Source organism: Cucurbita maxima, unplaced genomic scaffold (assembly GCF_002738345.1).
Source record: "Cucurbita maxima cultivar Rimu unplaced genomic scaffold, Cmax_1.0 Cma_Scf00021, whole genome shotgun sequence".
Lineage (NCBI taxonomy): Eukaryota > Viridiplantae > Streptophyta > Magnoliopsida > Cucurbitales > Cucurbitaceae > Cucurbita > Cucurbita maxima.
In genome coordinates this window covers 1,325,743-1,348,159 of record NW_019272037.1, presented here as the reverse complement: position 1 = coordinate 1,348,159, position 22,417 = coordinate 1,325,743, and the positions used below count along the sequence as shown (strand labels likewise).

Sequence of the window (22,417 nt, the reverse complement as noted above, 5' to 3'; positions counted from 1 at the left end):
TTTTTTTTTTTTTTTTTTTTTTTTTTTCCTGGTGTGGGGGATGTCCTTGCCATTCACATTTATGAGGAAAACATATTACTTTAGAAGAGATCTTGCTAGATGTTCGCGAGCTGTGGCCAAGGCTTGACTTATTGTCTGCAAAAGAGGGACATACATGTTTCAAGATACTTGAGAATGGAATGGAGAAAAAAGTAAGAGAAAGGAATCTTAAAGATTGTACTGTACCTGCTCAGACAAAGGAGCGCCACTGTCAATACTGTGGCTTGCGACCTTCCCTGCAATCACATTTGCATCCATCTCGAGAATAATGCTGAAAAATACACACAGTTAAAACACTCGCCAGTTACCTCAAAATGGTTTGTGAAACGAAGGTTTAAGTACTATTGGATTGCACGTTTACAAAAGGATAATAGTGATAACAACCCTTCACGATAGAATTAAGAGGGAAAAAACAAATAGAAAAGCAATCAATAACTTTATTAAAATAACCACTATTAAAAATAATCTGTTTGACTTGATACATTCAAAGCCTCTGTTGTTCGGTTATTTATACACTTAAAAAGGAAATAAAGAAAAACTAATAGTTTAATCTAGATGCTCTGCTCCATCAGCGATATATCATAACATGGATGCTACTATATTCATATTACAAAAGTACAAATGGGTGCTACTGAAACGGAGAGTTAGTGTATTAATTTTCTGCTACATTTATCAATGACAATAAACGAACAGCATGTGACCTACAATGAAGAGCCCGCTCGGTCAGCATAGTTAGTAGCTCAGATTTGCAACACCTAGAATTCTAGTTTCTTGGTATTTATGCTTCACATTACATAATGTCATCTCCACTATCATCATAATTGGAAGAAGTTCATCCATCATCTCATGTAAACAATACACACACAGTTAAAACGGAGAATTGGAACACCCAAATCCCTTATCCAGCAACAAACCTCGGTCAAAATTAGCCAGTACTTCATCAGGAGACAATAATTTAGATATTATATAGGAGTCATGCAACCACAATGAAAGCATACTACTCATTCATCAACAAATTGTTTTCCAAATATATTCATGAAACTATTACTACTAACTTAAATTCTTGGTATATAATCATCTACAACTCATACTTCAATTATCATGTTCACAATGGTCTAGCAAAAATAGCCATGGCCATCAAATTAAGAGGATAAATAAAAAAAATGACACAATCAAGGTACAGAAGAATGATGATCAATGCAAGGAAATAGAAGAACAGGCAACACAATTGAAATGCAGAGAATCAAGATAATAAGGAAAGAGCATATGAGAGATACCCTCCGTCGATAATTTCATCAAGACACAGTAAAATGAGGTCCAAGTTCTCAAGTGCCTCCTTCTTTTCTACATTACTCCTGGAGTACAAGAAAAGAGAATAAATATGCAAGAATACTATGATCAAGAACAGTAGAATTGGGTCAGGGCATAAGGATCCAAAATTAATATAAATAGTGTCAATACCTAAGAAGAATACCCACTGCATCAAAAAATCCCTGAAGAACAGACGCTAAAATGAGCTCATTTTCATCTTCTCCACCCGTTACAAAAAAATGAAGGTCTTGAACAAACTTGTAAACCACTATATTGTTCTCAAACATTGCTATCTCCGCTGCAGATTTAAAGAGAATATCGAGTTAGAATTTAGAAAAGGAACTTTTTTTTCATAAGAATGAAAGAGATCAAAATATACTTTCAAAATAGATAATGGCTATCCGATGCAACCAATAATCACAAGAATGTGCTTGTAAAATCATTCTTATTCTCATGGCTCAAAACAATGACTATGGATGAACCAACTATAATTTGACTATTGAAAGATTCAGAAGCTTCCTTACTGTGATTAAAATGACATTGAAATTGAATTGACATGATTAGGCCATACGGACTTTCACAAAAAAACAGTTAATATCCAATACATGAAAAGATAACTACCCTCTGTTCGAGCATTTGTCTTCTGAGTTTTGATGAAAACGGCTTTCTCAAAAGCTTCCTTCGCACTATTTGTAGGCCAATCATCCGAATAATACTTGACAGCTACACGCTTCCCTTCGGAATCCAAAAGAAGAATATTTTTAATGGAAGGGCAGGATTCCTGCATAGAATAAAGCAAACATGTTTGGATTCTGGAGGTAAATAATCTTTATCGTGCACCAGAGTTTTTTTTTTTTACCTAAATAATTGTTGTCACAGCTATCATGTCTGAGAAGCATAAAAAGCTAATCACGAAGAACATTCAGAAACTAGCAAATTATGCTACATCGGAATTTGGGATTAAGAAGCCTTCTGAAAGAGCTTCACAAAGTTTGTTATAGAGCCGACGCTATACAAATCAAGATCTAGAAGCATTTTCACCAAAATCTTTAATCGAAGTACAAAGGACCATCAAGTGCGATTAATTTTAAATTAAGATTTGTCTAAGCAAAAGATAAAAATCCTGCGGTCATCGGCTAGATTCGTAGACAAATCACAAACTCCATACGAAGGAAGTAATGCACGAGTCAATTCAAATCTTCCGACGAAAGTAACAAGATCTATCCAAGCAAAGACTAAAATACGAATCAACCAAGTTCAAAGATCTATCCGTGCCTACGAACACATTGTTAAAATGAGCTCAGGAGTCAGATCTATTAAAACATCAACCAACAAAATGTCAAAAATATGTCGATCATAACTGTCAACTAGAACAAAACTTCATAATCCTAACATCAATGTTCATTCCCGCAAATCCTAGACAGTAAGTACAAGACAAGTCTAAATGCTAGATTCAATGGAGTGCCGAAATCAGACGAATAAGTAATAGAAGTATGAAACAAAGACATCATTCATTCTAAAAGAAGAAAGAAACTGACCATTCGGTTTGTGAATTTTTTTCCCGGGAAAAATTATTCTGCGGGAATTCGAACACCGTCGGATCTCTCTCACGTTATTGACAGAGGCCACAGAACGAAAATCGAAATGAGGACTCTTCCAAATGCTTCGTCGACTCCGTCCGGTCCCCAAAGTTCACTAAAATTTAAAATGAGGCCCTTACTTTTTCATAATTAATGTTTTGTCTCCTTTCCTTAAATATTTATGTTTTGGACCCCTTTGTAATTTTGATTTTTTTTAAAAAAATAAATTAACACTCAAATTTGATAATTAAGTCCTTAAATATTACGAAAATGCACAAAATGTCTCGTACAATCAAATCCTTAAATGATACAATGTTAAGTTTAAACTTGATAAATCTCGAATGAATCAATATTAACCAAATTCACATCCAAATTCACCCCCCTTTAGGACCCATCGTTTTAATTGGCACACCGCCTCGTGTTTATCCTCCTTTGGGGAAAACGAGAAGGATGGCACATCATCCGATGTCTAGCTTTGATACCATTTGTAACGATCCAAATTCACCGCTAGCAAATTTTGTCCTCTTTGGACTTTTTCTTTCAGGCTTACACTCAGGACTTTTAAAACGTGTCTGGTAAGGGAAGGTTTCTACACCTTTATAATAGGTGTTTTGTTATCCTCCCCAACCAATGTGGGACATCACACTAGGTTGCTTGAAATCTGTGAAATGCAAGTTTTTCTTTCTATATTCAATTTAAAGTTGTAACCGCTTAAGTTCACCTCTATTAAATATTATCCACTTTAGCTTGTTATGTATCTCTGCCAATCTCACGATTTTAAAATCAAACAATAAAGGTGAGTGGGCACATTTTAAAACAAAAACAGACGACGATAAGTAACGAAAAAAACGAATAATATCTACTAGCAATGATCTTAAACCGTGACAAAAACCTACTTCACGTGTCACATGGTGTAATTTGTATATTGTTTCGATTTATTAAGACCCCAACTGCAACAATTTTATAAGTCTAGGCAGTGATCAATCAAAGTGAAATTAGGGTTTGATTGATTGTAATTTTTGGTTGTTTAAAAAATAATTTGAGTATTTTGTCTGTAACAATTTCCACAACAAAATCAAATATAAATCCGACAGAAGCTACAATAAAGCGACCATTTCTGTCTGCAAAAAGCTTCAATTTCAAACATAAATTTCCACAAATTCGTTCTGGATGCCTTCCTTCCTTCCTTCCACCACCATTTCTTTCTTTCTTTTTCTTCAAAAACTCAGTAGCTTTGCCAGATGAGGCGTCCATGGCGGTGGATAAATATTTGAGTTTTCATGTAAAATCCCATCTTCTTACACACTGTTTCATTAAATAATTGCTTCTTCCTCGTATGATCCAAGCCGCAGGTTGTCTGCTGCTACTGCCTGTGCCAATGGTTTCAAAATTTATGGATCTCTGTCAGGTTATGAGATCAACAGTCTTGGAAATAATCAAACCACTGATCCTATTAATTTCTAACTCCAATTAAGAGATTTTGAACTCATAACAGACTCAATCCAAGAATCAGTTGGGTAATATATACAGCTTTTGAGCTAAAAACACAATAGAAACATCAAGATCCTTATGTTTTGAGAAATTATGAACAAGAGAAACAAAAAATTCCTTCCCAAAACATGTGTCAACGAGAAACACGGAACGAGAACGTTATGAATTGCCTAAGCACTGTGAAAAAGAGATAATGACAGAGATCCATGGCTTCTCGATTCAATCTCTGGTTATCGATCAAGACGATCCCGAATAAAATGGGTTGTCCTTCCGGGTATTGTCCTCTTTGAGTTTTCCCCTCAAGTTTTTTAAAACATATTTGTTAAAGAGATGTTTCCACACCCTTTAAAAAGAATGTTTCGTTCCTCTCTCCAACCTATGTGGGATCTTACAATCCCCACCCTCCTTGAGCACCAGCGTCCTCGCTTGCACACCGGTATCCAGCTCTGATACCATTTATAATAGCTCAAACCCACCACTAGCAGATATTGTCCTTTTTGGGCTTTCTCTTCCGAGCTTCCCCTCAAGGTTTTTAAAACGTGTCTATGAGAGAGAGGTTTCCACGTCTTTATAAAGAATGGTTCGTTCACCTCTCCAACCAATATGGGATCTCACGATAACCAAGGAAACTAACAGTTCCTTTGCCTTCCATTAATCTATTTGAAAACAAACAAACGTAGGAATGCTACAGAGAAGACAGGATCAGCCTAAACCCTGCTCCTAAAATGAAGTTTTTAGTACTACCAACAATGGCTAGATAAAGCTCCAAGACATGCTATGACACAGATAAACATGGCTAGAATCGAATGTATTAGACCAAATCATTAACTTTTCGATCATATACCAAGTTTCCCTAAGATGTTTAATCAAGATCTACCCTGTTTCTTCCACTTCTCTCAAGAACACACTCCCAAATTCATTGCATAGCTCACAACACAACCTCTACAAGCTATGAGATCAAATCATGTCTCATTCATTCCAACACAAAAATGCAGAACAAAAAACAACACCCCTAGTAGAGGAAGCAACATTACCTCATGCTGGCATTGGCTTCTGCAGCAACGCCGTCAAGTAAACCTCTCCGTTCTTCAACCCGCCGGAGTCGGTCTTACTCGCCGTCGCCCACTTGACCTTCCGGTACCCCAACTTGGTGATCAAAGGAGAGTAAACTTTATCAAGATCCACCCCTTTGCTGAAGAAATGATCAAACCAAAGGTAACCCCCAACTCTCAACACTCTATCCACATCATAGAACAAAAACTCCATCGATTTCACAGGAATCCACCGGTTCACAGCATGGCCACACCGAACCAGATCCATCACTCCATCAAAAATGGGCAACCGCTGCTGAAGCGGCACGTGCAAAGGCACCAATCCCCTAAGCGCCGCAACCTCATTGTACGGCGCGCCAAGGTTCATAGTGGTAGTGACCATAGTGACATTGTAGAGCTTCATTCTAGCAGCAAAAGTGGCGGTTCCACCGCCAATATCAAGTCCAAGACGAATAACAGAGTTAGCCGCCTTCGCAATCTGTAGCAATTGAGGGATTGGGAGGTCCAATTCGGTCTTAAAGGACATAAACTTGGTGATTTCATGAGAAGGATCAAACCCCAGGTTTGGATTCAGTCGATTCAAACACCCAAATCCCTTACACGAATATTTCCCCCAAATAATATTGGACTCCGGAAGTGAAGAACCGAAGGGATTTTGAGGCAAAGAAGAAGAGGGTTTTTGTGGGGTGTTGGCAAAGCACCGCCGACGAGGAAGTGGATGACACCCACGAAGAATCAAAGCCTCAGCGAGATCAGAATCAGAAGGGCAACTCGAAAACGGAGTGTAATTCATAAACCTATGAAGAAGCTCAGGGTTACTATGGCAAGATGAGGCAATTGGGGAGAACTGAGAGTACAGAACGAGATCTGAAGGGATAGAGACTTTGGTTTTAGATATGGAGGCTGCCGCCTTAGGGTGGAGGCGCGTGAGGTGGTTGATGGTGGCGCGTATGGTCTGAAGCTGCCGGATTAGGTGATCTGGAACCGGCTGTGAAACAGGGGATTTTTGGGATTGAAGCGTAGAGGAAAGATGGTAAAGAGAGAGAATGTTGGTGGCCACCATTGCCACGAGAAGAAGCAAATTCAAGCCCATTGTGAAACCCATCGCACCGGAAATTTCGCCTCTCTCTGATTTTTCACACACTGATCTCCCACTTTATGGATCCTTTCTCTGCCATGGCTTCACAGACAAATTGACAATCTCGTAATGCCACAACAGAGAGAGGCATGATGCGCTGAAGCGGGTCCCACCGTTGGATGGAAATTTCATGATCGAGATGGGGATCGGACGGCGAGGAAGTGGGTAGCATAGGGGACAGCGAGAGGATAATTAATTGTTGGAATTAAAAAAATTGAATAGCTTTGTTTAAAGAAGACACAGAGGCACGTGAATTTAGGGCAACTTGTTACTTATCTATAAAGAAAATCTCATGCAATTGCAGATTTCTGTTTATTTATTTATTTATTTATCATTAAGAATTATAAAATAACGATATTAGTCAAAATTAGTAATTATTTAAATATCATAGAGGTTAAAATAAATAAATCTTTCTGCAAATGTGATACCATTTGGGATTTTGGAAGCTTTTCCGGATATCTTTTTTAAAAATATGGGAAAATTGATGTGATATTTTTTAATACCTTTGAAAATTTTACTCGAGATTCAATAAGAGGAAAATACAAATTTTTTTTTTTTTTTTTTGGAGGAAGCTGTAATAAAATTGGAGAATTTTTGTAAATATAATGCTCAGACAATCGTATTGAAGCGGTTTTGTCAATTAAAAGGAATATTTTTTTATATAATATATTTAAAAAAGAGGTGAAAATGTTATCACAGAATAAGAATATGCTCCATCTCAACACAGATTATTCCCCAACTTAAGACATTGTTATTAATTCTTTCCAGAACTTGATGCTGGGATGAATTCTTTCCAAAACTTGATGCTGGGATGAAGTCATCTTCTTTTATATGTCACTTTGTGATTCTTTTAGATAAGAATCGCTCCTTGCAAAAATATATTCAAACTCAATCATCTGGTTGAAAAGTGGGTAATTCTTATCTATTCTAAGATTTCATATTCCAAGATCCGACCGTTGTTTGGTAACAATGGGAATATTGCAAATCCGCCCTTACTATTAGAGCTATTTATATCAAAATAAAATAGAAAAAGTCTTCCAATAAAAGCTAACACATTCTTCAATCTATTAACATTTTGCTTAACATTTGGCCAAGTCAGGAAGATTTCAGTACATTGTGAAGGAAACCAATAAGTTGATAGATGGATAGAATTGAAGGAAATACAATTTCAAAGCTAATTACAATACCCCACCAGTTGTTTCCCTTGATGCAAGGGGCAATATGGCTACACCATTCTGCATATGTCTACTTCACCAGATCTCAACTCCTTTGGAGACACCAAATGTTATGGCCATGACGGCAAGAACTGACTGAGCAAAGGAAAAATGAAGCACAATTTCAAAACGAGTAGATGGAGATCATAACACCCTAGCAGCACACAGTCAGAATGGCACAGAACTTCCACCAAGAGGATAAATTTTGGGTCCATTTTCAGGTTTTTAGTTATTAGTGTTTTGAAGTGAAGGGTTGGATGCTCAACTCCTCACATAAAATGCTCATTGCCCACCCTCCACTAGTTATTGGGTGGCTTCACCCACTTCAACATCAGCGCTAAGAGGAACCGTAACAGCACAAGCCTACTACTAGTAAAAATTGTCCTCTATGAACTTTTCTTCCAGACTTCCCATCAAGGTTTTAAAATGCGTTTGCTTGGGAGAGGTTTCCACACCTGTATAAGCAATGTTTCGTTCTCCTCTCCAATCGATGTGGGATCTCACAATCTACCCCCTTGGGGCCAGCGTCCTTGTTGGCACACCATTCGATGTCTGGCTCTGATACCATTTGTAACCGCCTAAGCCCACTGCTAGAAAATATTGTTCTCTTTGTGCTTTCTCTTCTAGACTTCCTCTCAAGATTTTAAAACACGTCTGTTACGGAGAGGTTTCCACACCCTTATAAGTGATTATTTCTGTGAGATCCTACCAATTCTCAAAAAAGAGAAATTTGGATCAAATTCGGGCTAGAACCTAATACTTTAAGAGGAGGTCTCAAAACATCCCAAACCTTCATCATTTTGACTACCACTTGAAGTATTGTCATTATTATTAATATTTTTGAAGATGGGCGAGAAAGCACAATTTTGAGGATAGGTAATGATAAAACACATTCGTATAATAGCTACTTACAGCAATTGCACATGCAATATATCCAGGTTTTTCTCGATAATCCACCCGTACAAAGAGTACGACAAAAGCTCCAACGTACCAGGGAATGCCACCCAGAAAGAAGCCAATCATAAACCTGGAAAAACAATGATTTTCTTAACCATCGACATGTTGGGAACGAGTGTAGAGAAATGGGGTGTCACAAATATTAACTTACAAGAACCAACCCATGCCAATGCCACAACAAGGAAGACGGGCTTCGTGAAAAGGTCTTCCCTCAATAATAGCATAGCCTTGAACTACAAGAAACAAAAAGCATTAAAGCGTATGATGGATGAAAACATCACTACCATTTAGGATAACTGCATAAAGATACAAATTCATGCAACTACACAACCACAAATAAACACATGCATGGCTGACCAAATTAGATTTGTAGTTTTTTTGAAATTTATTTCATTCGAATATTAAAAAATAGATGCCTGAATAGATTTAGCATGGCATACCAAATCATGAGGTGACACGATACATACATGTTGTAATGTTTCCTGGAAGCATGAGAAATAGATATTATCGAGCAGACATCCTGTCTAATTGACATGCCCAAGCCATATTTAAAAGTTCATAACACAGTTCATAACTATCACTCTACAAACGAAATTTGCCAACTGGTTAAAATGGACGCTTGTATAGGTTTTACATGAGCTAACCAAATCATTAGGCGACACGATAGACATATGTTGTAAGGCTTTTCCTGGAAGCACGAGAAATAGATTATCGTGCAGACAACCTGCCTAATTGACATGCTAAAACACAGTTCATAACTATCACTCCAAACGAATTTGTATGCTGCATTATGGATTTAACTTAGATGACACGATTGATAATGTTGCAATAAATTCAAGCATTCAACTTTCAACGCCCTATTTAATTAACCTCAATAAATTAAGCAACTGAATTACAGAATCTTATTATCACTGATTCGGTGAATTGGGAGCATTGCACAGCTACAGTCCTCAAAGAAATATCACGACAATTTCTTTCAGAATAAACAAATTCTAAGCAATCCTTTAAGAAAGAATTAGGTATATCAGTGACGTAATCTCATTGGGTGATGGCCAAAAGGCTTTTGAAATAAGAGTGGTCCAAAGAAGATTAAGTTGTAAGTATTGTCTCTGCTGCATCGAAAAGCTAACACCCGAAAAGAAATTCAGGTTCGAGTATTTATGTTCATTAGTGCACATTACATGTGATGAAAGTACAGTAATGAAGATCAGGATACAGCTCCTCACGATGTGTGAGTTTTCCGAAAGGTGGTAATGGAACTTCTCAAGTGCTTTTAATTTCCAACGGGCCCTCACTAAATAATACATGGGATTTTACTATCCAGCTGCCTTTGGGCCATCATTACAAGGCAAGGGCCAACAAGCCACAAAAGTTGGAAAGGTTAATAGGGGGAAAAACACAAGAAACTCCCCCATTCGCACAAACCATGGCAAGAGTATAATTCCAGAAGACCTAAAAACGGCGCTCCATGAGAAGGAAACAAAAACTAAAATTTTCCCACTATCGTTTCCTCAATTAAAAAGGCTCTTCCGTTCTCTCTAATGAGACATTCCATTAAATGGCTCTAGTAACATCCAGACTGACCTCCAGCTCAAGAGATACTGTCTTCAGAAAGTCCCTTAGAAACTTCTCTATCTCCTAGAATACTTTCCTAGACGTCTTAGACACATAAAAAAACTGATTATGCATGCCCAAGAAACCACTCTTCTCCCAACTTTTCAGGAGAATTTCATGTTATCAATAATATGGAAGAATTGGGATGTGGAATGAAAGGGACCATTAGAACAATTAAGTTCAATGAGGTTTTGGATTCTTAGGGCAGCACTCTTGGTTTTGGAAGCTAGGTAGTACAGGTAACCTCAAAGTATAGAGTTCTGTAATTGTTCTCATATTTAAACTCAAGCCGATCAGAAGTTTCCTTTAATCTCCATGACAAATAGAGTAGCCTTCCCAATCTCTCTTCCTCCTTTCCCTCTAACAAGTCCTCATGCGATAAGAAGGTTTCTTGTTCCCAAAGAAAACACCACATGCCAGATACAAACTCGGGGTTAAGATCTTGTTGCATAGCTGGCTAGATCATCAATGAGTTAGCTGTTGAAACATTCAACATTACCTACGCCTATATTTCTTCTTTAGGTAAATTATGTCAAGAGTCCCAACTGGTAAGCTAGAAAGCTGCCCAATTAACCCTGTGCATAATTTTCGACCTTATTTCTCACGTCCAGGACATTATTAGAAGACACTAATCAAACTAAACATCGGATATTATTCACATTCATACCAGTGAATCAGTACCCCAGCCGAAACATCAGATAAAGCAAGTCAATTATAAACCACATTAATGAGCATCAGAAACGCATTTAATACCCATCAATCCAACGGATGCTAATATGTGGAGAGAAGTAACATAGTAAACTCGTCATGATCATTGGTGAAGACCATACGAAACACCATCAATGCCTAAATAAAGCAGACAATTCGTATATGCCCCTCAAATAATAATATTTAAGCAAAAATTCTGCACAAACTTCTAGGATGAACCATGATATTGACCTTTAGATTCTAAATTCGTCATCAATCTACCAGAAATCATACCATTTATAAAATCCTCCAAATCTATGAACGTGATAAAAAGAACGTCGACGAGGGGATCTATTTACCTGGAACGGCTTGGTAATCCAAATGTCCATGGTAACATGGATGGCGAGGCGGCGCAACCTGCGGAGGGAAACCGACGACAGATTGGGGATGAGGCTGCGGCTGCGGTTGTGGGGCGGAAGAATAATAGTTTGCGACGCCCTGAAACGTCCCGTAATGGTATTGACTCTGTGGATCGCCGAAAACCGCGCTGCTTTTCCCGTCACAACTCATATTATTTGCAGAAGAAGAATCAAAGACTGTATGTTGAAGATCAAGCCGACGGTGAGGGTTTCGTCGTCGCTTTTATTTCTTCTTCTGCGATTTCGCCGGGAAATTTGGGAGCGATGGAGCTTTGGCGGAAAAAGTAAGGCTGTTTCCGGCATTTAATAGGGCGGTGATGTTCTGATTTTGGTGAATAGAAGTTGTACAGCTGGCAGTATTTGCTCGACCCGGGCGGAATTGGAACCCCATTTCAGTTCTCACGGACATTATTACATTATTTGGTATTTTCTTTTTCTTTTTCTTTTTTTTAATCTTTAATCATTTTATATTTTTTATTAAAAAAATGAATCTTTTAAATTTTTATTTAATTGTATTTTTTTCATAGTCATATTTATAAAATCATATGAAATCTGTATAAAACTTCAACCATTTTTTTTCTTTAGAAATTAAGTCAAATTAAAAAATAATAATAAATACTCTTATGTTTAATAAACCACAAGACCCCAACTTTATGCTTCAGTTTCTTCTTTGTGAATATCGCATGCATGATAGAAGATAATTTAGTTCATTAGATTCTGTTGTTGGGATGAGATGTAGAACATAGAAGAAGAAATTGAATTAAAATAATGACAATAGTTGGAGTTATCTGCGTGCTAAGAGGAATTGTGACGACCTCATAAACAAGTTGGCTGACCATTGGAGTAAAGATAAGAGGAATTGCGACGACCTCATAAACAAGTTGGATAAGATGTCAACATATTAGAAATTCATGATTAATAAGAACATTGTCCGACTCTAGTTTATGCTTATGAACTGAGAATAGGTAGCATAATTATACTAATCCCCGTGAAACTCATGATTGACAAACTGTGTGCTATTTCAAACCGCCATTTTGGACCGTATGACTCCTATGTTTGAAATTTGCCATAAGCATTAACATAGGCTATAGATTAAACTAAAACATCCTAACCTCAATAGAAAGGCCTAATTTAAAAAGAACAACATTATGAAAAATAATCGCTAGTCCACACACAAATAAACATAGCAAGAATATTGAATTCGACTAGGTAGCCATAAATCAACTTAACAATACGTTTAATAAAATATTTCATGGCAGTTGGGCAACATCGACCACTATTTTCAGTCACTAATAAGACCAGAGGAAATTGTGTTGATTTGTTTAACTAAAGCCAAAAATTACTCTCCCACGGTCTCGGTTCTAAATAAAACAAAATCGAAGACGAAACATCCCTGACAAAACAATAATAAAAAACATGGAGTTCTGAAAATCTAAGGCAGGAAGATTAAGGAGGCATCAGAACCATAGAGAAACCACTGACACAGCCATACCAGGAGGAATCCTGGAGGAGCAAGCTTACAGCCTTCTTCCTCTTCTTCCACCCTTTCTGCGAGTGCTGTCTGTTGGAATTGGAGTCACGTCCTCTGAAACATACCACAAAAATGCAAATGGGGATTAGATTTACAACAAACAGAGCATGCGGTGAAATGCAGTTAGTTTAAGTTAAATATGTGGCATTCGTGGATGTGTATTTTGTTCATAATTCATCGATGCTATGGAGACATGGGCTTCACCTATGCGACCAATTCGCATTCCAGAACGAGCAAGAGCACGAAGTGCAGACTGGGCACCTGGGCCGGGTGTTTTAGTCTTGTTTCCTCCAGTAGCACGCAGTTTAATGTGAAGGGCAGTGATTCCAAGTTCCTGTTTCATGAAGCATATGACCAAGTAATATCGTTAATTATCCGTTCAAAACATGGGAGTGCATACGCTCGAAATGGAACCTTCAGACCCAGTCAAGTGTAAAGAACCAAAGATTACAATCCATCAAAATGGAGAAAAAAGGGTCATTAAGAAACAATATTAAATGAGGATGGAACCTTGCATCTCTGAGAAACATCCTGTGCTGCAAGCATAGCTGCGTATGGGGAGGACTCATCCCTGTCAGCTTTCACCTTCATACCACCTAAATTAATAAAAACACCGAATTACCCTTCTAGATTCTACAACACAAGTAAGAAACAATAACAGCATGACACTTTCATAAATAGAGAAGAACAGATCCCAGATCAAAAGTTGCAAACACTTTATTAAGAGAATATAAAAAAAGCAGAAAAATATTCAATTGTTTCACCTGTAATGCGGACAAGGGTTTCCCTTCCAGAAAGATCAGTTACATGCTGCAGTTGAAACAACAAAGTTATCATTCTGCTACTGAATGAGCAACCAAATTACATAATCTTTCCACTTACAATAAACGTATCGTTAAATGAGGCAAAAATGTGAGCCACGCCAAACACATGCTCGCCCTCCCTCACAGCTGGTCCAAGAGTCACAGTTTCTTCCTTGGGTTCCCTGGTCTTCCTCCTTGAGCCAGACTATGGAATCAAGAACAAAAACGAAAGCAAAGTAAGGATTCCTATAGATTCAAATTAAGCTGATGCTGACAATTTTCTACCGTGATACATAAAGAAACAAAGACGAAGTCAGCTTGACGACAGTCACTCCAGGCATGTTTGAAAGTGGTTTAGAAATCGTTAAAATAACTTGTCCCTGATTAAAATCATTCCAAAACACTGCTTTCAATTCTTGAAAATCAATTTTGATAGTACAAAAATTGAGTTTAAAAGTGTAAAACCAAAATTGATTTGTAATGATTAAGCTTATGTTTCAGAGTAGGCCAGCTTGATCATTTCAAAATCACTCCCAAATATGCACTAACAATCACATTAAGTAACCACAATAGAAGGGCTGAGAAGAACCAATGAAAAAATACAAGTAAACAAAAACCCAAAAACCCAGAAACAAATATAGGTCTTCTCTGGCTTTGCTCAACGGACCAAGTAGAGGTACACATTATCAACTGGGGTCGGAAAACCACAGCCTAAAAGGGCGAATTTACTCCCAACCTAATAAGTCCCACCAACTGATAGATGCCCTAAATTTCGAAACATAACAGAGCAATATACAGGCAAACAAAATAACAAAGGAATGTCATTACATCCACAGTAGTTCAACAACTACAATACATAGCTTAAGCCAGGATAATGAGGACCATATTCATATAATCATATACCCTATCAAACTCGGGATTTCATGCTTCTCTAATCGCAAAAAATTTAGGAACCGAGGCGGAAAAAACCCCACGAGGAAATTCTAGGTGTGAACAAAAGAGATTCGAAACACTTCTTCAAAAATGCACACTAGACCACCCATTATTGGCATGGTGATCGAGAAAACCAACGATAACCACAAATAACCGACACAACCAGTAAGCCAGTGATCTAGAACCAGATTAGATCTACTCACCATGTTTACCAAAAGATGAGCGAAGTAGCTTCCGCTTTGAGGAGCTCTAGCGAGAATTTGCCGCCTGCAGAAGTCCTTCGTGCGAGAAGAACAGCACGACGGTCGGCAAAAATTTATATGGAGGGAGAATTAGGGTTTTTCCTATTGGGCCTTTAGCTGCGAGTGGATTTACCGAAATACCCTGCCATTTTCCCATTAACAGGGCGTAATTTCCCCATGTAAAATTAAAGATTGCAACTTATGACTTATTATTTATGGGTTTTCCACAAAATAATAATAATAACAACTTGTGATTAAATATTTTCTTAATATATATATATTATATGGAGTTAGAATAAGAGAAAATCAATGAATAATAGTATTAGAATGAGAGATCATTTTCTTGGAGTATTTTTGTTCCTTTTTGGCATTTAATTGAAAATAAAATTCTGGTAGACCGTCAACAACATAAATTTGGAAATAAGAGATTTAACAAAAATATAATTAATTTCTTTAAATATTTGTTACAACCATTTAAACAATTATTCAAAAAAAAATATTTGTTCATTGAACCACCCTAACAACATAGGGACAGAAGGGAGAAGGTTGTGAAGGTAGTCTCGTTATCCACACCTCTGATCAGATGAATGAAGGACCAACTCAGATTTTAATGAGTGTTGGCAGGTCCTAGAGTGCCTGTCAAAGGCTCCCAGGCTCCCGCACATATCCCGAGGTGATCATCACCACCTATACCTTACACCTTGGCACAGTGGAACATGTAACTTGATTTCTCGAATTATTTTTTTAATGTCTATAATTTTAACTACGATAATGTTGGATTTTAAAATTCTATCATTGGTATCTATCAAGAAGTTCTGAAAAATGTGATGAATTTACCTTTCTTCATGTAAATCTAATTTTCATAACCGATTATAATATTTACTCAAACTCAAACCGTGGATAAACAAGCATAAATGAAGGTAAAATGAAAATAAACTACACAAAAAAAGGGTAAAAATCAATATATTCAACAAATTCTGCAGCTATACATACATATAACCCAACTCTTCTTAAGCAAACGATTTGATTTAATTTTTTCTTATAAAAGAGTATATAATTTGAATCTTTCATAACTACAAAATTTGGGTGTTAATCATAGTGTTAAGAGCAACCTAAACAAACCTAGATGCTCAACTTATGCTCTTAACGAAGAGGTAAAAAGTTTAATTCTTCCATTCCATATGTTTAACTTGAAAAACTAGGCTGAAATAAGGCCAACATAACCTGCGACCAGTGCCAAGATGGACGATACTGTATACGCCCCAGCAACAATGAATGGTTCTTTGATGCCACATAACTCAAGGTGATGATGAAATGGCACCATTTGGAAAATGAGACGCCCAGCTCCCTGGAACTTTTTTGTCATCTTGAAGTATACCGCCTGAAATTGTTGAACAGTTCGGATAAACTGTAAGTTTCCAGGAACATTAGAATATGCCGAGCCAATATGGTTCTTATCACCAAAAATATACATGTACAACAAAGAGCGACGCAGTAGTACATACAAGTAATCTGTGTTTATGTTTGTATGATTTTGATATAAAATCTGAACTCTTAATTGCTATTATTTGTACTTGTGCTGTCATTCATAACACAGCTCGGTTTCCTTATTATGAATTTCTTGCGACTCATTTCAGACAAGAAAAACGATCAGAAAGAAGAACCAGTGAAAATAGAACAATCAGATATTTTTTCGGTTCGGATAAAAGGTTTGAGCGAAATGAGAGAAATTTTGTGGGAGCGGGACTAGATAAATTTTTGGCTTATTTGTGGTGCATCCTCTCAAAAGATTTATTTGATTACACACTTCCCTTGTATCTGATCTTTCTTGTAGCAGTTTTATGTCAGCTCCTTGGGCTATGGGTGTGATTTTATTGCTCTAGAAAATGAAACAACTAGTTAGAGTAGGAACATACCTGCAAGATAACTGATGATGTTTCTAATACAAAAACTAGTGAAGAGATGAATAGTGGGAAAAACATTCCACTGCAGGCAGCCATTGCAGCTAATGCTCCACCGAGTGCAAAGGATCCAGTATCACCCATAAATACAGAGGCCTTAAATCGGTTGTGCAAAAGAAAACCAACACAAGCTCCAGACATTGATGCTCCAAATATGGAAAGGTCTGGTTTGAAATTTCCATACAAATCAGTATTTCAGTATTGAGGGAACACTCATATTAAAAAATGATGGATGTCTAGGACCAATTTGCAAGCTTGAATCCAGTTTCTTGCTTGTAAAACGATGTTAGGAAATATAACCAGACTGCATAATTTCATAGAATAAAAGAATAGTGTGCTTATAGCTACTCTCACTCTCTCTTAGAAAAGAAAAAAAATGAAGAATATTACCAGGTGCAGAATATTTTGCACTCATAGCTAATCTCTATCTCGCTCACTTATGCACCCTAATAAACACCTAGCATAATATTGTGGTCAAATGTGATGCAAGGAAAATTCAATCAATTTTCATTATTTTTTGACAGGATTTTATGTCCCAAATACAAAAATAATGTTGAAAATAGTTCATCATGTAAAGATAGTTTCTTTCCAGAAAAAGAAAAACGAAAAATAGCTCAAGACTGTAGTACTAACCAGAAGATATTGGAAGCACCGCAATAGCCATCCCAATGAAGGCCAATGCAGCAGTCCCGCCAGCAAGTCCATCAAGACCATCCGTCTGGTTTATTCCATATCCCATGGAAACAAAACAAAACGAAGTCAACCACATGTAGCATTTTCCAAGGAATACAAGGCCAAGAGGTGCAGGCATAGGAATCAACATTTTCCTGCATTTCAAATCAAAAGTTTTGTTCACTAAAAGTGCACGGTTCTGTTTTTTGGTAGCAACGAGAATGCCAAAATAAACAAACATGACATACGTAGTCAAAATAGCCAACAAATAAAGTTTAGAATTCAGCATAAGCAATATTTCATGAACAATAAATGAAAAAGAGTATGTTGGATGTGCATGTCATCAGACTACAGGAAAACTAATAATCCAGATATCTAGCTTTCAAAATCCCAGACAATTTGCTTTCAGAATCCCAGACAAATAAATAAGCAAGATTTGAAAAGAAAAAGTATTGTCAGAATCAGGCCACCTAATTTGATCAAATGCAGAGCCAAAAAACAAGGAAACAAGAGAAGAAATTGAGTACAGGTTAATGAAATGACATGCCTAGAAATCAAGAGGTGGAGCTTCTCATAATGCAGTAGACAGTCTAATTCAAAGTAACAGTGACACGACGTTATTTCTCGTCACCAGCATCCGGCCAAATTTTCAGAACTTACAACTAAAAGTTATGAACTGTCTAACAAAGGAAAATACCTGCTCATAACTTAAAATATATCAATCAAGTTCCCCAATTTCTTCAATATGACACTGTGGCTTGTAGAAACATGACTCATTTATATAGTAAGCAACAGTAGTGGAAAATTTCCCTGGTATCATATTAAATAACTCACTAATAAACAAGTCAGTTGAAAGGCTTCCCATTTTAGGATATTCTATATGCTACATCCAAATAACATGAGCTTTATTCGGTAATGACTACTTACATCAGTACGTGTACGTGTCTTTACTCTGAATTGGTTCCTCACCAATGCAAAGTTTTAGGACATAGTTGTTAATTTTTTGGTGCTTTTGTTTAACATGATATTCAGGTTTTCAGAGTTAATGGTTCGAAAGAAACCAAAGGTTCCCACATATCAAGCTCCCCCCTAGGTTAGATCACCTTGCTTCAGCCGTCTCAAGACTTTTTCATGGTGTTCTCTTTTTAAGCTTGCCGTTGATTTCTCTTTACAAGTTTTATGTTTTAGCTGGAATGCCTATTTCTTTTCGTTGTAAGTCTCTTTGTCTATCATTTTCTGTTTTCAATTTCACTCCCTTAGAGAGTTTGCATCTTTTGAGAGTTAGTCTCTTTTCATATGTGAGTTACCATCAGAAAATGGTGGTCAGATTAGTACAAGAAAGTATACATGCTGTAAGGAGATGATATACTTGCATCTTGGAGCCAAAAAGAAAACCACATTCCAACAGCTGCCTGTAAAATACCAACAGAAGAGAACTTATTCAGGCTGTGAAAAACCCACCTAGTTTGAGAAGGGGAGTTACAAGTCTCACCTGCAGAAAAATTTTGCTCCACGCACTCAAACCACACTTGTGAGTCCTGATTAAGCTTAAGATATCATCTACCATTCCAATAGCAAAAAATGCTAAAGTTGCCAGTGATGCTCCAGAAACTTCAGCGGAAGAAAAACCAGTAAAGTGTTTAGCAACAGCTATACCAATTGGCACAAAAAACAATCCACCCATAGTAGGCGTCTTTATCTTTAACGCGTGTCTAACAGGTCTTTCTTGCCTCGTAATTTGGTAAACCTTAAGCTGATAGAGTACTGGAACAAAAATATAGCCTGCACATGCGGCTAAAAAGGCCGATATCAAAAAAGGGCCAGTCAGATGAAATGGTCCTAGAGGGAGTCGAACAGTTCGCCACGCACACCAATCCACATAGAGAAGAAGAGCCGTCAAGAAAGCTATCAGCCCTGTATTTGTAAAAAGTCCATGTCTGATCCTGAAGACAACAACAATAAGACCAACGTCAAACCAGAAAAAAAAAAGCATGTTACTCATTTATTAGATATGCTATCCACAGATTGGAACCGTTTAGAAAGAAATTATTAATAAATCATCCAAATAAACTAAAATAGGAGAATGAGCACAGATAATAGAATAAATGCTAAAAGCGGCTAAAAACTTTTATAACCTTTTAACATATACGATGGATATAGGTCAGGCATTGTTCTTTTTAACTTCATCCTAAGTACTGCCACCCCAAGAAAAGAAATCTACATCAGAAGTTTGACCTTTTTCAATCTTAGGCCTTACACAACATATTGCAAAAGTTGGGGGATAATCTCATTCTCGGCAAGCAAATTATCAGACAGATTTGCATGAAAACTTCATACTGTTTAAATTTCTTTCAATTTGAAGCATCTGACCACCTTAATCATCTAACACACTTGCATGCTCCTAATAAAATGGATCACATGACGTATATGTGGATACTTAAAAATCCTTCCTTAGTTGAAGCTCTCAAGATATAAACACTACATGGTTTTTTTGGATAACTTATGAAAATTAACTATATATAGATGACCATTATGATTTAGACCCAAGAAAGAGAATCAAAATTTTAATCGAGTAATGCCAAGTTGAAAAGTGAATTAATTATTATAAGAACTATAGATAAAAGAACAAAGAAGAACTATTTTAGTAATCCCTTATATTGATAGCCAACCAACCAAAACAACAACTAGCAACAGCCGATGGAAAAGGCACAAAGTGATTGTATTGTCCTGCAACGAGTCTAAACTAGCAATTACATGCATATTGCAATTATGACACCAGAGGAGCAACAATGAGATGACATTGGATGGATACGACAAGATAAAACAAAGCACCTAAAATTAAAGACAAAATGATGGGACTTTAATGAAAAATCTCAACTACTTTGTCAAGCACCTATAATTAAAGACAAATGGATAGCAAATTAATTCATTGCTCATGTAGGAAAACAAGATGAGTAGGTGAAAATGGAGTGTAATGAAACGGAGGCTTTCAGAAAGGTTTCAGCTGTGTTTCGCTGTTTTTTTTTTTTTGTTACTAATTATAAAGTGTAAACAAATACGTGAAGAAGAGTCCATTCCATCGAAGTAAACAACTAATGGTCCATCACCTGTGTTTCTGACGTCCTCTACTGAGCATTGCCATCCGGTGGGCAGCCACTGTCAATGCATCATCGTGTTGCACTGATACAGTAGGCAAATCAATATCTGAAACTGGATTTAGCATCATATCTGAATCGCTGTCATCGCCATCACTGGATAGAGGATCAAATCCAGAAGTAGTCCCCTCATTGTCACTGAAGTGGTCAAGCGAGGGTATGCCAAAATCAAATGAATCCTAAAGAAAGTCACGTGCATATTAGTACAATGATGTTAAATATTTCCACTTACAAAAAGAACCTATTTTCCTTCTCAAATTTCCAGAGGATTCAATCCAAAGATAAGAAGCCTTAGCCGTCCAAGAGTGGAACTAGTATGCTACTGTTTAGACAACTTTCAAAATATTTATTTCCCAAAAACAGCTCAGGAGTTTTACTTTTACGGTTTTCTGGTTCCTACAAGAGAACAGAGCTAAAGGAAATGATTGGAATTCAGGTGCGAATAACAATCCGTCAACAATTTCTTCATCTCATTTTAGATCTGAAAGTTTGATTATTCGTCCAGCAATTTGCAGTTGCAAGGAGGAAGGATATAACATTCATTCCCTTTTTCTAAAAGAACATAATAACCAGCATGGCTTTCACAGATGACGTCCAGTAAATTATTGGTCGTCGTTATCATGTTGACTCCAGAACCTCATATCAACATGTGCAACACTCAATCATCCTGATAGAATTTTATCAAATACGATGACGGATGAACTTACCTGATCGAAGGCTCTAACTTCAGTAATGCTACGTGGTTGATAGTACCGCGTCTTATGAACCTTCAACACTCTTAGCTGCACATAAGTATCTAAGTTTCAACATTTGCTCAAACTAACTGATGTTGAGAATAGCAACATCATTTCATAAAAAATGAAAATTTTCATAGCAATAGAAAACGAATATACACCCGCAGCAAGGTTGAAAAACAACAACGAATGCTAATTATGATAGTTCTGATTGAAATAGTGGTATCCTTATATATGCAATCAGGCTTCCAAAGCCTCTGTTTTGCTCGACTTAGATTATTTATGGCTAAAGTATTGATATAATTAAACTTACTGCTTAAGCCTTTTGCTGGATTGTTTCCTTATATTAGCAATCGGGCTTCATAGTTCTCATATTTGAAACATTGTAATATAGCTTAAGCTTTTGGTTGATCGTTAATTCAAAATATATTATTTCCTTTCATTCCCGTTCCCTTTCGGTTTCTAATAACTCATTTGAGCCGTCTAATTCACCAAAAAAGAAACAAAAAAATCTCCAGAATGTAAACATGGATTGAGCAAATAGCAAACATATTACAACTCGCTGGAAATGATCAAGTGAAAAACTCACCTTGACACCGTAATACAAATCTGTATAGAAACGCGCCATCGAAAAACTGGTGGAATTCCTTGTAGCTACGGGATTGTCGAACCACGACTGCCATCGGAAGAGCCTTGAACGACGGTGGTGATCGTGGAGACGAAGATTCAAAGTATGAGAAGAAGAAAGCATCGTTACAAACGAGAAAAACGATGAGCCGAAGCATCAGATCTAAGAATATAGAAGGTAAGGAAAAAGAACGAGGCTATCAGAGAAAGAAAAAAAAAAGAATAAAAAAGGAAAAGAAAAAAAAAAAAAAAAAAAA

The 22,417-nt window shown here is 36.9% G+C and overlaps 5 protein-coding genes and 1 long non-coding RNA gene across 8 annotated transcripts in view; 1 reads left to right on the top strand and 5 right to left on the bottom strand.

Annotated features, from left to right (window-relative positions):
* Positions 1 to 3,064, bottom strand: part of LOC111495600 (coatomer subunit zeta-1-like) — a 3,686-nt gene extending 622 nt beyond the window's left edge. The window contains exons 1-6 of one of the 3 annotated variants that reach the window (XM_023145707.1): positions 2,889 to 3,064; positions 1,972 to 2,131; positions 1,501 to 1,648; positions 1,317 to 1,394; positions 226 to 310; positions 22 to 135 (exon numbers count right to left, since the gene is read on the bottom strand). In XM_023145707.1, the coding sequence (XP_023001475.1) occupies positions 76 to 135; positions 226 to 310; positions 1,317 to 1,394; positions 1,501 to 1,648; positions 1,972 to 2,131; positions 2,889 to 2,891 (534 nt within the window). In that variant the 5' untranslated portion in view covers positions 2,892 to 3,064 and the 3' untranslated portion in view covers positions 22 to 75. Of the gene's footprint in view, positions 1 to 21; positions 136 to 225; positions 311 to 1,316; positions 1,395 to 1,500; positions 1,649 to 1,971; positions 2,138 to 2,888 lie in introns of those variants that run through there. The other 2 variants (XM_023145706.1, XM_023145705.1) reach the window with 2 other exon arrangements.
* On the top strand, positions 2,215 to 2,578 carry LOC111495623. Its single transcript, XR_002720331.1, has 2 exons — positions 2,215 to 2,451; positions 2,499 to 2,578. It is a non-coding gene; the product is annotated as an uncharacterized LOC111495623 (long non-coding RNA).
* An 878-nt stretch (positions 3,065 to 3,942) lies between the features above and the next one.
* LOC111495570 lies at positions 3,943 to 6,684 on the bottom strand. The gene is made up of 2 exons (XM_023145667.1): positions 5,456 to 6,684; positions 3,943 to 4,300 (listed from the first exon to the last, which is right to left on the bottom strand). The coding sequence occupies exon 1, from the start codon at positions 6,576 to 6,578 to the stop codon at positions 5,457 to 5,459; it is 1,122 nt and encodes a 373-aa protein (XP_023001435.1). The 5' UTR covers positions 6,579 to 6,684; the 3' UTR covers positions 3,943 to 4,300; position 5,456.
* A 946-nt stretch (positions 6,685 to 7,630) lies between these two features.
* On the bottom strand, positions 7,631 to 11,818 carry LOC111495603 (60S ribosomal protein L18a-like protein). The gene is made up of 4 exons (XM_023145713.1): positions 11,443 to 11,818; positions 8,934 to 9,015; positions 8,738 to 8,852; positions 7,631 to 7,921 (listed from the first exon to the last, which is right to left on the bottom strand). The coding sequence occupies exons 1-4, from the start codon at positions 11,651 to 11,653 to the stop codon at positions 7,862 to 7,864; spliced, it is 468 nt and encodes a 155-aa protein (XP_023001481.1). The 5' UTR covers positions 11,654 to 11,818; the 3' UTR covers positions 7,631 to 7,861.
* Positions 11,819 to 12,686: 868 nt separating this feature from the next.
* On the bottom strand, positions 12,687 to 15,104 carry LOC111495605 (40S ribosomal protein S14-2-like). The gene is made up of 6 exons (XM_023145715.1): positions 14,973 to 15,104; positions 13,916 to 14,041; positions 13,798 to 13,843; positions 13,544 to 13,629; positions 13,238 to 13,367; positions 12,687 to 13,087 (listed from the first exon to the last, which is right to left on the bottom strand). Exons 1-6 carry the CDS (start codon positions 14,973 to 14,975, stop codon positions 13,020 to 13,022), a joined length of 459 nt encoding a protein of 152 aa, XP_023001483.1. The 5' UTR covers positions 14,976 to 15,104; the 3' UTR covers positions 12,687 to 13,019.
* Positions 15,105 to 15,960: 856 nt separating this feature from the next.
* Positions 15,961 to 22,402, bottom strand: LOC111495555 (phospho-N-acetylmuramoyl-pentapeptide-transferase homolog). Its single transcript, XM_023145645.1, has 8 exons — positions 22,123 to 22,402; positions 21,507 to 21,581; positions 20,752 to 20,978; positions 19,137 to 19,587; positions 18,992 to 19,056; positions 17,606 to 17,799; positions 16,928 to 17,136; positions 15,961 to 16,392 (listed from the first exon to the last, which is right to left on the bottom strand). The coding sequence occupies exons 1-8, from the start codon at positions 22,282 to 22,284 to the stop codon at positions 16,210 to 16,212; spliced, it is 1,566 nt and encodes a 521-aa protein (XP_023001413.1). The 5' UTR covers positions 22,285 to 22,402; the 3' UTR covers positions 15,961 to 16,209.
* Positions 22,403 to 22,417: the final 15 nt, after the last annotated feature.

What these genes read in the sequence shown, in the direction of transcription:
- LOC111495570 (XM_023145667.1), bottom strand. Translation starts at nt 6,578, where the DNA reads ATGGGTTTCACAATGGGCTTGAATTTGCTTCTTCTCGTGGCAATGGTG.
- LOC111495603 (XM_023145713.1), bottom strand. Translation starts at nt 11,653, where the DNA reads ATGAGTTGTGACGGGAAAAGCAGCGCGGTTTTCGGCGATCCACAGAGT. An exon ending in GGATTACCAAGCCGTTCCAG is followed by an intron (nt 9,016 to 11,442) that starts GTAAATAGATCC and finishes TGTTTCTTGTAG; the next exon opens with TTCAAGGCTATGCTATTATT. An exon ending in ATTGGCATGGGTTGGTTCTT is followed by an intron (nt 8,853 to 8,933) that starts GTAAGTTAATAT and finishes TTGTTTTTCCAG; the next exon opens with GTTTATGATTGGCTTCTTTC.
- LOC111495605 (XM_023145715.1), bottom strand. An exon ending in ATGTTTCTCAGAGATGCAAG is followed by an intron (nt 13,368 to 13,543) that starts GTTCCATCCTCA and finishes TTCATGAAACAG; the next exon opens with GAACTTGGAATCACTGCCCT. An exon ending in AATGCGAATTGGTCGCATAG is followed by an intron (nt 13,088 to 13,237) that starts GTGAAGCCCATG and finishes GGTATGTTTCAG; the next exon opens with AGGACGTGACTCCAATTCCA.
- LOC111495555 (XM_023145645.1), bottom strand. Translation starts at nt 22,284, where the DNA reads ATGCTTTCTTCTTCTCATACTTTGAATCTTCGTCTCCACGATCACCAC. An exon ending in AGAGGACGTCAGAAACACAG is followed by an intron (nt 19,588 to 20,751) that starts GTGATGGACCAT and finishes TGTTGTCTTCAG; the next exon opens with GATCAGACATGGACTTTTTA. An exon ending in ATATCATCTCCTTACAGCAT is followed by an intron (nt 17,800 to 18,991) that starts GTATACTTTCTT and finishes TTTGAAATGCAG; the next exon opens with GAAAATGTTGATTCCTATGC.